This window comes from Sinohyriopsis cumingii, chromosome 18 (assembly GCF_028554795.1).
Source record: "Sinohyriopsis cumingii isolate HCF-2022 chromosome 18, ASM2855479v2, whole genome shotgun sequence".
NCBI lineage: Eukaryota > Metazoa > Mollusca > Bivalvia > Unionida > Unionidae > Sinohyriopsis > Sinohyriopsis cumingii.
In genome coordinates this window covers 88160391-88173683 of record NC_142978.1, presented here as the reverse complement: position 1 = coordinate 88173683, position 13293 = coordinate 88160391, and the positions used below count along the sequence as shown (strand labels likewise).

Below are 13293 nucleotides of genomic sequence, written 5' to 3'. Positions count from 1 at the left end.
GTGCTATTGTGGGGTTTTCACTGTGTGTGTATTGACAGAGTTTGCAATAAAAGAGGTTTTTTAATTTTATTTTACTTGACATACTTGTAAATTCAGTCTAAATGAAAAGCCCAAAAAATAAATACATTTTAAACTTCTTAAAAGCATATGAAACAAAAGGATACTCTAGAGTCTAAATTTTACATTATTTTGTTTATATTTCATTATTTCCATGGGTCCAGGACCTAATTTTAGAAGTCACTGGAAAATCCCTCATGATGATAAATAAAAAGTAAAATATTTAATAAAGAAATACCATTGTACATCTGCATTTTTAAATTTATTTATGATAGTTTTCAGAACAAAAGTGTTTGATTAAAGTATTCATCAGATTGATATTTTCATATGTTATTTCTTTCATATGAAGAGTGTTTTATTCCTTTCCCGTCTCCAGGTTGAGACTACTGACCTATCAACATTTGGAGATGACGGTGCTTCAGGTGACGGAAAGTCTAAAGATGAGAAATCACTTGGTGATGACCATCAGTATACAGGTCGACCACGGCGTCGCCTAGCTGGGCGCAGGTTGACCACACGTAGTCCAAGCCTAAGTCCTTCCAGGGTGCCAACAGGTGGGACAAATGACATCTACTTTGTGTGTGAGATCTGCCGCAAGGTCTTTAACACACTTAAAGACCTTAAAAACCACAAACTGGAGAGGCATGACGAAGGAGATCACAGTTGCCAGAAATGCTCACGAATCTTTACCATGAAGCGTACACTAGATCGCCACATGGAAGATGCACACTTTGAGGGAGAGAATGTGGAGCTGGACAAGCATATCTGTGACACTTGTGTCCTGGAATTTTCAAATCATGATGAGTTGGAGAGCCATATTGAAGAGTTCCACAACATGGAGCTCCCAATGAAGTGTGACATCTGCGAATGTACTTTTAATGAACTTGAAGAGCTAATGGAGCATCGTAAAGTCCACTTTGACTATGAGGGTTTCTGTACAAAATGTTGGCAGGGCTTCTTTGACCTCAGTGAACTGGAGACACATATCCAGTCCAACTGCAAGACAAAGGAAGCCATGTTTAAGTGTCACATTTGTGGACGCCGCTATGCCAAGCTCCACGCCATGAACAAGCATGTGGACACCCACCCAATACATTCCCCATTTGTCTGCAGGATGTGTGGTAGAGGCTTCGATGATGAAAAAGATTTGAAGATGCACAGAAGTGCTGCTCACATTGTTCGACCCTACAAGTGTGAGTTTTGTGGAAAAACGTTTAAAAAGCGTGACAGCGTCATTGATCATCGCAGGACCCATGTTCGCAACATCTGGTTCACAAGTCAGATGATGCAGCTTGAAGGCCAGAGCAACAAGTTTGAATGCAAGCTCTGTGGAGTCCGTTTGCCAACAGAGGAAATGTTGGCTGAGCATACAAAAAGGCATGAGGAAGGGGAGGAATTTGCATGTGACTCTTGCGACAAGAAGTTCTTCAAGAGAAACCTGTTGATTCTCCATGCCAGGCGAGAACACAAGCTTTTCCTTTCAGCCTCCAAAGATACTGACACTGGTGAGTTACTGGTGTGTGACTGGGAGGGATGTGGGAAGCTCTTCAAGGATCGTAACAAGTGGAAGTATCATGTCAAGTACCACAGAGACAGAGCCGAGAAAATCTCCAAAGGTCTACCAACAACTCCAAAGGCAGAGTCTGTCGTGTGCCCTATCTGCAATAAGACTCTCAAGTACAAGAACTACCTTAAACTACACATGCAAACACACACTGGTGATAAACCTTATCAGTGTGAGATTTGTGGAAATTCATATTTCACACCCCGTCGGCTGAAGGACCACTTACGGGTACACAAGGGTGAGAAGCCATTCAAGTGCAGAATTTGCGACAAGCATTTCACATCATCATCTTTAAGAAATCAGCACATGGTGGTACATTGGGGCTCAAAGACATACATCTGTGATGTATGTGGGAAGGGATTTATGAGCAGAAAGCACTTTCACGATCATATGAGGATACATAATGGTCTAGACCCACACAAGTGTGAGACCTGCGGCAAGGACTTCATATACTATCGAAGTTTGGTGCGGCATGCCCTGGTTCATATTGATCCCAAGGAACGACCCAAGCCTTACAAGTGCCAGTTCTGTGGGAAAGAGTACACAGAGGTCACAGGATACAAGCACCATCTGAGAGCTGTCCATACAGGTTAGTTTTATTTGTATGCGTATTATCTGTTTATGTTATTTTCTACAACGCATCTGAATATTCAGATAGTATGTTTGTTTTATTTGTCTTTGATTTATCATGTTTGTTATTTATGTTCGTAAATGCATATTGTATTTTTCTTTGTATCTTAAATATGTTTAATAACACTTCCTTTTATCACAAAATCATAATCTGCATATAAACAGTTATCAGAGTCATTTAACTTCCTAATTCAATGTTTTTAATGAATTGCATGATTCTATTGTCATTAATGTACTTTTTTACTGATTTCACCATTGCTTGAAGAGACTCAAAATTATTCAATTCATTTCATAAACTTTTTTAAATGAGCATTCATGTGATGTCGTTCTATATTTGCATATTTTCTGCATATGTATACATGTACACACTATCAAATTTTGAAACAAGTCAACTGATTACCGCGTCTTCTTGATATCTAAAAGTATTTTTTAAGTTCTGCATAATTGTGCACTGTATAAGAAAGTTTTTGATTAATGAATTTTGATTCTGATGATATTAAAGACAGCCGACATCAATGTATTGTTGCAAAGTGCTCACCATGCACCTGTACACAACTTTTCAGTCTGATTATCCAGTTATTAAATGCCATTTTATCTTCACTTTTTTAACATGTTGTTCATAGACTGGAAAACTGCACTTCCAACCATATGTCAGTTTTCAAATCCTCTGTCAATCAGGAAATCTTTGATAACAAGATTCAGGAAATCTGTTTTGACAGCATTCAGGAAATCTGTTACTACAGCAGATTCATGCAACAGTGCATACAGGTGCACATAACTTCAGATGAGTAAGGAATAATTACCTGGATGACCATGCCTTTTGCAAAAAAGCTATTGTATATAAAACTCTATTTACAGTTCATTTTTGTTGAGCGATTTGTGGTATCTGCTTTTGTTTTTGCAATACAAATTTTATTAGTTTCTCTTTAGTCTGGTTCAGAAAAATAACTCTGTATTTCATCACCTGTGACTATCCCATTAAAAAGTATATGTTCATATTTTGGCAGGTAGCTATTTTGTTGAGCATTTTCAACCCCAAGTCTGTTTTTCATTAGCCATCAGCTACTACAGCACCCATCTTGCACAAAGTTTTCTACACTTTGATTCTTGAGGATATTAAAAAGAGCTGACAAATTAATGACCATGATAATAGAAATATCTTCCACAGTGTATTAAACATCATTATCAGTTGCCTTCTTCACAACAGCCACTTCCTTTTCACCAGTCACATAAAATGGTCTTCCAGAATTCATGACCATTCTTAAAAAGATGCAATCATCTTCAGAATGTTTGAATATGACAGAATTGCATTCACAAACTTTATACAAGTTGGCCTTGATATCATTTAGAGAGTACACTAAGAAGGCCTGGATTTTACAGTATGTTTTTTGCACAGTAGCCAAATTGTTCTCCTTTTTCAACATTTTTGTGTCACTGACATTGACCTATCTCACCTGCACGTATCTGCAGATCATTCCATAGAACATTACTAAGTCTGTCAATTGCCATTAAATTGCTAGGTAAAAAGAAATGAAACAGTTGTTACAGAATAGTCAGAACTTTTCAGATATCTGTCATAATTTTTTGCTAACCGCATTAGTAATACAAGTCATCATTGTAACAGAAATGGTAATAATAGTCATCATTTTTACAGTATTGGAAATAAGTCATTATTATAACAATACTGGTAATGATAGTCATCATTGTAATGTTATGGTAATAGTCCTGATTGTAACAGTAGTGGTAATAATAGTCATCATTGTAACAGTGGTAATGGGTAATGATAGTCCTCATTGTAACAGTAGTGGTAATAATAGTCATCATTGTAACAGTGGTAATGGGTAATGATAGTCCTCATTGTAACAGTAGTGGTAATAATAGTCATCATTGTAACAGTGGTAATGGGTAATGATAGTCCTCATTGTAACAGTAATGGTAATGATAGTCATTGTAAAAGTAATGGTAATGATAGTCATCATTGTAACAGTTATGCTAATAGTCATCTTTGTAATGGTTATGGTAATGATGGTCATCATTGTAACAGTTATGATAATAGTCATCTTGTAACGGTAGTGGTAATAATAGTCCTCATTGTAACAGTAAATGGTGATGAAAGATGGTAGTAATATAGTATCCTGCTAGTAGTAGCTGCATTTCTAATGGCAGTAGCGTTTTCATGCTATAATTCTACAAGGTGATCATTATTGGAGGGGGAAAGAATGTTGTGCCCATTAATTTTGAGAATCAGAAGTATTTATTTTAACCTACAGCATAATACTTTGAGGGGAATAAGGGTTCATGAAATTGAAAACTTGCCTTTTCCTTTCAATATTTGATAACCTCAAGACCTTCACTGACACAGTTCTATATATTATAGGTGAGACTCCCTTCCAGTGCGATATATGTGGAGAAGCCTTCCACAGAAACGATAAACTGCGCCGCCACCTGAAATCACGTCACGGGAAGAAGGATGATAAAATGAACCAGACTCATATTGTTACAACACGGAGAATTACACGACATGGCGCACCAATTATCATCAAAACAGAGGCAGAACCATTGGATGATGCAGAGGTTCAGGCACTTATCCCTGCTGATGCAGTGGCATCCTCTGCAGAGAATGAGCTGCATGTAGATGTAATACAGGTGAGATCTAACCAGATTTTCACAAAATCTGTTTATTTACTTAGGACGTTATTTTCAGTGAATGTTCTGTGGCCTGGTATTTATGGATTGGATGCAGTTGTTGCTCTTTATCGTTAGTATTTGTAAGAAGCATATCATATTTAAACTATACATTTATACACCTTTTATGGGCTATTGAATTTAAACATTTGTTATGGACTATTCATTTTAAAGATTTGTTATGGGCTATTCAATTTAAATATTTGTTATGGACTAATCAGTTTAAACATTTTTTTATGGACAATTCAGTTTAAAAATTTTGTTATGGACTGTTCAGTTTAAACATTTCTTATGGGCTATTTAGTTTAAACATTTATTATGGGCTATGCAGGTTAATTTCTTATAGACTATTCAGTTTAAACATTTTTTATGGACTATTCGGTTTAAACATTTGTTATTGGCTGTTCAGTTTAAACATTTGTTATGGACTATTCAGTTTAAATATTTGTTATGGGCTATTCAATTTAAACATTTGTTATGGGCTATTCAATTTAAACATTTATGGACTATTCAGTTTAAACATTTTGTTATGGACTATTCAGTTTAAACATTTCTTATGGGCTATTCAGTTTAAACATTTGTTATGGGCTATGCAGTTTAATTTGTTATGGGCTATTCAGTTTAAACATTTTGTTATGGACAATTTGGTTTAAAAAATTTTCTTATGGACTATTCAGTTTAAACATTTGTTATGGGCTATTCAGCTTTTTAAACATTTGTTATGGACTATTCAGTTTAAACATTTGTTATGGACTATTCAGTTTAAACATCTGTTATGGACTATTCAGTTTGAACATTTTGTTATAGACTGTTCGGTTTAAACATTTGCTATGGACTATTGAACAATTTCAACACTTTTGATTGGCTATTCCATTTAAAAATACTTGGCACCATTTTATGGTTGCGCTTGACATATATTATGAACTTCTGACAGTGACAGGTGTAATGTGAAATTTATTGCATTGGCAACATGTACATTGGAGAAAATGTTGGCATACCTCAGATACTTTCATGTACTGTGACTGAAATTTCTTTGGATATTGTACATGTAGAAAACATACATAATCTAAGCATACAGCTAACCAAGGTGGCTGCTCTTGTGCACTTGAAAAATCAGCCTGAATTCATCTAACGTATACTATCTTTAACAGTTATTAAAATAGGTAAAAAGAATTTTACCAGATAAGACTAAGTGGAGCTAGCAGTTCTTTTTATATGTGCAGATCTGAACTACAGTTAAGTTGTACACTCTGTAATCCAAACTACACCTGTCAGTCATATACCAAATAAAGTATATGATAATTGATGGAAATATATCATGATGAACTGTGATTGTTGTCCCCAGTTAGGCAATTTAACATGTTTCATTTAAACATTTGCCATCAATCAGCCATGGTTATGTAAGCATTGAAACTTGCACATGCCAGTAAATGGGCTTTAGAACATCATTTAAAGATCATTATAATTGTATCCCCTCAGAATTTAAGACATAGGGTGGAGTATAGCTATCAATATGTGTATCACTCTGTCTATAAACATTTTTGCATCTATGGTATAACTGAAACCGTTAAAGGTATTTTACCCAGACATGATCGACATGCATAGGGTACATTCAGATTCAGTAGGAGTCTTTAAATAAATGGGGGATATGAGGGGTATTTTATGTTGGAGTCTTAACATAAATGGATAGCTAGGTTGTACGTTTAGTAGAAATCTATACATAAGTGGGGGACCTTTGGGGGTATTTTCAGTAGGAGTCTTTACATTAATGGGGAGCTGTGGGATACCTTCAGTAGGCATCTTTACATAAGTGGGGATCTGGGGTATATTCAGTAAGAGCCTTTACATAAGTCTGTTTTTGGAGTGATTGCATAAGTGGGGACCTGGGGGTTACTTTTAGTAAGGGTCTTTACATAAGTGTGGTACTGGAGAGATATGTCAACTCTAGATGACTCTTCTTTTTATGTTCTTTTTAATTTGATTGAATGTCAAAACATGTTATGATGTACCATATCGTACAATAGGCAGTCAGTACTTAAGACAGTTTTTTCTGAACCCACACTTTGTTACTAATCACACATTAGTCTAAACCCACTCATTCTGTTGCCAATCACATATTATTCTGAACTTATTTTCTATGTTCCTAATCACACCTAATTTTTAACCCACTCTTTATTCTACTAATAACACAATATTCTGAATGCACACATTATTGCTGCTGATTACACATTATTTGTATGTTTTTGCAGCAAGATGGCACACAGCGTGTACTTCTTATCGGCCTGCCTTCTGGAGATGGTGAGACAACCTATGTACAGGAGACTCAAGTTATAGAGGGCCCTGATGGTGTGCGGTACATCATTGCAGGCTCCGGCGAGGAGTTACAGGTAATCGAATCTCAGGACATCCAACAGATTGAGGAGGGCACTGCGATCATTCAGGAGACAGGTGATCAGGGCACAATGACCTCTGACTCCCATGTTACCTTCACTGCAGACCAGGAGACACTGGCCACACTTGCTAATATAGCCACGGGAGTAGACATCATTCAACAGTAGTGATTAGCTGCCAGAACTGTGCTCTGTTATTTCATCTGAAGAAAAAAAATCTAATTTTGGAGTAAATAGTCGTATAGTTAGCATCAGCACATCTGTTAAGCAAATCTTGCTCAGTTTGCCTAGATTGTGGTCTGTTACTTCTAATGCTAAATGTTTGATGATTATATAACTTAATTTTGGTTGGAGTATTTGCCATAAGATGGGAAGAGATGTCTCGGGACTGGATAATGTCTAACTGTTCCTTTAAAACATCCAATGTCAATAATTAACAAGTTAATGTGTTAGCTGGAGTAAATACAGGTGTTTAAAAAATTTCAAATTAGTGGAACTTAAAGATGGAATGTAATTTAAAAATTGTATTGAATCAGTATCAAGGAGTTTTCTGGATGTAAATGTGTTTTTTTTCTTCAGTGGTTTGCAAGATTAAGACAGTTATGTAGTAGCCATCAGAACCCAATTTGTATCACAGTATCCTTGATGATTTGCCAAGACCTGCATGTGGCATGATGAGGTTGGCACCCATTTGGTTAAGCAGGATTTACTTTAGTTGTCTGTTCATTTGAGGGTTAAAATCCTGACTTCTGGAATCATTAAAGCAAAGTTTAACCAAATTCAGGAAATTGAAGATGTCAGAGATTTATCCATATTTTGTGATGTGTGCACCCCTTGCTTCTCATGTTATTATCCATGTTGCAGCCTGAATTGTGTTTCAACATCAGAATTTTATTTTACCAAGCTCCATTTTTCTTTTTACAAAATTGCAAGAAACACATTATTACGCTTTAATGGGGGTTTCTTAACGATATTTAAGGCACCAAAAATTAAAGTTGAATAGTTGAAGTATAAATGTGTATGATTTTCTCTTTTTACAAAAGAACTATGTCTGTAAAAGTTATCAGAACATAGAAGATACTCACTGTCTAGTATATCCTAAGATGGTGGAACTGTATGTATCATATTGATACATTGTGCACTGAAAAAAACACAACAGTTATATGACAGTGTAGATAAAATTTAAAATTGCTGTGAAGAATCAAAATACATTTTTATTGTAAGTCAGTCATGTGATGGAAACAGTTTTCAAAGTGAAATTAAAAAAACAAACATACAGCAATAAACTTAGAAGACATCTACCTGACAAAAAGTTTTTTGGGTGATTTTTTTCTTTCACAACCAGTCATCCTCTCCAGGCACAGGTTTTTCATGCATACATGTATAAGGCATGTACTTGTTCCTACCAGCTTTAATTTATGGCAAAGGGACTACGTATAAAGTAAGACCAGGTCAAATGTCTTTTGTTCTTATGTTTTTTAAAACAAAACATACAAGATAACATGATCACACCTATTCTTGCAAAAGATTTGTGGCTTTCTGTTTATTAAATAAATGGTATTTGTTTAGTTTCAAAATGGTATGCAAGTTAATTAAAAGATATTTTATTTAGGCAAATTCGTTATAAAAGTTAGGACACAAGTTCTTCCAACTTGGAATGGCTTAATTTTATATATTTCAGAAAAATAGAGGAGGAGGAGATGAGGAATGAAAATTGGAATATGATGGTTAATTTCTGGTCCGGAAAGTATAAATCTAGCATATTATCCATACAAAATGTAATGAAAGCCATACCTTTATTCTAAAGCATATCATTTAATAAAATTAAACTGATCAGAAAACATATAATTTATTCCATTATTATTATGTAAATTATAGTATAAACTTTGCTAAAATAAATGAAAAGGGTCATCAGGAAGAAATAATTTATAACAAAAGATTGAACTTAAGACCATGTACTATATCTCTTAAGGTCATGTACTATTAAAATTGCATGATTTAGACAAGATTTTTTTCAGTCATCAGTTTTTTTTATAGAAAACTTTACCATGCACACTCATTTGGATGGTGTTTTCAAGAAATAATATCCCATTAAACTGCATTGGTATAGATTCCTGGTAAATTGAAACAATGCATATGAATGGTGCCAACTGCTACCAAAAAAAGGGAAAATATATATATATTTTATGTGTCATTAGGTCATCATGTGTGTTTATTTGTACAGTCTGTGTGTTTATTTGTATAGTCATGTGTTTTTATTGGTACAGTTGTGTGTTTTATTGGTACAGTTTTGCTGTTTGGGTTGAGCCAGTTTAGCTCATGACATCACTGTTGCTTAGATTCAGATTGGAAGTATGCTATTTGCAGAAACTGTTTCCTTACAGATGCAAAACAAAAGACATACTGAGATATTGAAATGTGCATACCAGTGTGCAGTTTTATGCATTTTCTTCATTTTATAATATGCTAACAAGTAATTTTGAATTAATTTTTGGATCAGTATTGTAAATTTGCATAGCATGCTGTAAATTGGCATAGCATGCTGTAAATTTTGTGTTTGGAAATCATGTAATTATATCTATCTGCATTAAAGAAAAATAAATTAGTGGTTCTTTGCCTTTATTGGCCATGACCCTAAAAAATAACATTTCTGAGCCTCTTGACCCCATTTCCACATTTTTGATAAAGTTTGCCACCCTAAAAAAACTCCTTGTGACCCAGGGATTGGGAACCACTGTCTTGGATGTATTAAATGCCATTGGATTAATCAGGAGTGGCTGCCATTTTGTGTCCCAGAGCAAGGTATGTTACTGTAATTGTAATAGCATAAGATGACCATTATGTGTTGCTGTGCCACAAAACACCTAAAACTAACCAAACCAGCCCAGCTACGTTAAATTGTTAAAGGCCTTCTATGACAAAAAGCAGAATTGTTTGTACAAGATATACTGTCATTGTTATCACTGTCATGTCATGACTACATACTCAACTCTTCAGTGGAGTTACCTGCCTTGAATAATAAAAAATCTTTGTCATGGAAAACTGGACAACTGAAATTTTGTTACTTCCCCAGCATTTTATATGCAGTTTGCTTTGACACAAATATCACAGGTCTATTCTCAATTTCACCAACATGCTTGAAGTTCAAGTCAAGACTTAGGATATTTGATAAGCCTGCTCAAAGTTAAATTTTAATTTGAGCCAGTTGGATTGTTGGAGTCTAAACATGTGTTCAAGTCAAGACTTTAGTTTTGGTGATGAAATCTGGACCTGGAAAAAGTTGACACATTTAGGGTTCTTTTCAGCCGTGTAGAGTTGTAGTTTATATTTTAGCCTGTACATAAAATTGACTTTGTTAATAAAACACATTTTTCCATTGTAGCATCTGTAAATACTGCCTATTCCATGTCAGATGCTCTGTGATATGAAAGAAAATGAATGCAAAATAGGTGTAAGTGGAAATTATAACTTAACTGTATTTGAATTTATTAGTGTAATTATTGTAGTTGAGAATTTGGCCTAAATTATTCATGAAATGAATTGAAAATTGTAATTGCAAACAGTTGTGACCTTTCTCATAATTTATGAAATAAATACAGGCACAAAAATGAAGCATTTCTTTTAAATTTGTTAGCCGCTCTATACTTCAGTGTATGGAACCTAACTGCAAAGAAATGTCAAAATTTAATATTAATGTATTTTGAACCTTTACATTGCTAAATTAATTTACCAATGGCAAATCTTTCACATAAATGTGTAATTCTTTGTTGGATTACACCTTTTTGTCTGTTTTGATTGGCAGCATTAAGATTATATATATACGTATGGATGTTGGTGTAAATACATGTAGTTCTTTAATTTATGATTTTATACACGTTTTCAGCTCTGTATAACTATCAGATATGTATCAGTCAGATTTACAGGTTTGCTTCATATGTTCAATATGGTGTAGTTCATACAGTGAATGTCTAGCATGAAATAAAACTAATGTTGATATGAAACAGAAATAGTAGATGATCCACAGACATTTTTCATTGCAAAGTAATAGGTAGATTCAGTACATAATGTTATATTGCATGATCTCTAACATTTGAAAATGCACTGGTGTCATGTGACATGGTCTCCACTGTTATGTTACATGGTCTCTTACATCTGACAATACACTGATGTCATGTTATTTGAGATTGTCTCTTACATCTGACAATAAGCTGATGTCATGTTAATTGGTCTTGTACATCTGACAATACACTGATGTTATGTGAGATGGTGTCTTACATCTGACAATACACTGATGTCATGTTAATTGGTCTCTTACATCTGACAGAACACTGATGTTATGTTAATTGGTCTCATATATGACAATAATGTGCTTAAAAATTACATTAAATCCATAACCACAACATTTAACAATACAATGGCCGAGTGGTCTAAAGCGCTTACCATTACAGATCACTGCCATCTCACCTCTGTCTGCGTCGGTTCGAGTCTCGGATTCGGCTAATGTGGTTAAGTGAGAAAGCTTGCCAGTAGCTTCTCGTGGGCCGGTGGTTCTTTCCGGGGGTTTCCAGGTTCTTCCTCCACCATTAATACTGGCCGCCATGTATAGCCTATCTTGTGCTGAAAAATGGCATTAAGCCCTACAACAACAACAACAACAACAATACAATATGTTGCATGGTCAAGCTGATTAAGATTTCTTCAGTTTAGAAATTGAAATTTATATCAATATCAACGTCTTCTTTAAAATTTAAGACCAGTAACAGTCATTAAGATCTGTATAATAAAATAATTTCAGTATTGATCTAATTCAGCCATTATACAAATAGCCGAAAGCTGGCAGTTCTGTAGTCATTGGTCCATTTCTTTCCACACTGTAATTAATCTGTCCTATCCACCTATTATTTGATTCTGCTACACTTTATATTGGGCAATCATGTTATGGAGCTATTTCATTTTGCCTGAAGATTTCTTTTTTTTTCAATCCTTAAAGTACCATATACCAGATATTTTCTCAGGCCAGAAATTTGGCCATTTTGTTCAGAAATGGGAATTTAATTTGGTCAGTTATATTTTAGGGACTGCTAAAGAGACAACAGTATCAAAGGTTGTACATTTTAATGGGATTTATTTTTGTGATCTTCTATGAAACTTAAATTGCTAAAAATTCTCCCATGATAAGATTCCAGCTGTATGTTCCAATGATAAGCTATCTCATGCATGCACTTACTAATAAAATAATACACAAGCTTGAGTATTTTGTTTCCACATTGTTAGTGAGAATTTTGAAATGTGTCATAGCTTATGTTTTTTATTGGTAAAATAGGGTTATTGTGTGATAGGCTAATTTGACTTGGGTCATTTCTCAGTCAGGTTTTGTTTATGTGTTTGTTTGCCTAAGTAAAGTGTCTTAGTCATAACCTTTCCACACCCGAATGTTTATAAATATTTTGACTATTTAAAGGCCTTGAGATTTTTCTTCATTAGTTCTACTTCCATTAAGTCTTTGCAAGTGTGTTTGCAAGTTCTTTTTTCTACTGTTGGTGTATTCTTAAAAATTTACAGTTAATAAGAACATATTCCTATTGATTTTTTTATTTGTTTGTTCTTTCAATAAATTGTAATTGTTCCATTCTGTTGTCTTTTTATTTTACCATGATTTACAGTCCTGTTGGGGAAAAAGAACATAGTCTCTATCTCTCTGTTCATTTGACTGTCTTTTACCTTCAGTATTAGTACCTAGCTTTTTGTGGGGTTTTTTCCTGCTTTAAGTACAGGAAAGATATGTAGTGTTACCTCTATGCCTTTTATTGAGGAATTCCTCCTTCCTCACCTTGGTTACCATATGTACTCGCTTATAAGTCAAGTCAAATTGCAAACAACTAAGATTTTGCTCTACCATATCATAATGCACATGCAGACCAGTGTCTGTTGTTTGTTACACTGATTACTCCCAACTGCATAGACCTA

The 13293-nt window shown here is 34.6% G+C and overlaps 1 protein-coding gene across 2 annotated transcripts in view; it reads left to right on the top strand.

Annotated features, from left to right (window-relative positions):
• The window catches only part of LOC149777246 (uncharacterized), a 33995-nt gene extending 21042 nt beyond the window's left edge, over window positions 1-12953 (top strand). For both annotated transcript variants that reach the window (XM_089941988.1, XM_089941989.1), the window contains exons 5-7: window positions 434-2210; window positions 4629-4897; window positions 7186-12953. In XM_089941988.1, the coding sequence (XP_089798114.1) occupies window positions 434-2210; window positions 4629-4897; window positions 7186-7494 (2355 nt within the window). In that variant the 3' untranslated portion in view covers window positions 7495-12953. The remainder of the gene's footprint in view (window positions 1-433; window positions 2211-4628; window positions 4898-7185) is intronic.
• Window positions 12954-13293: the final 340 nt, after the last annotated feature.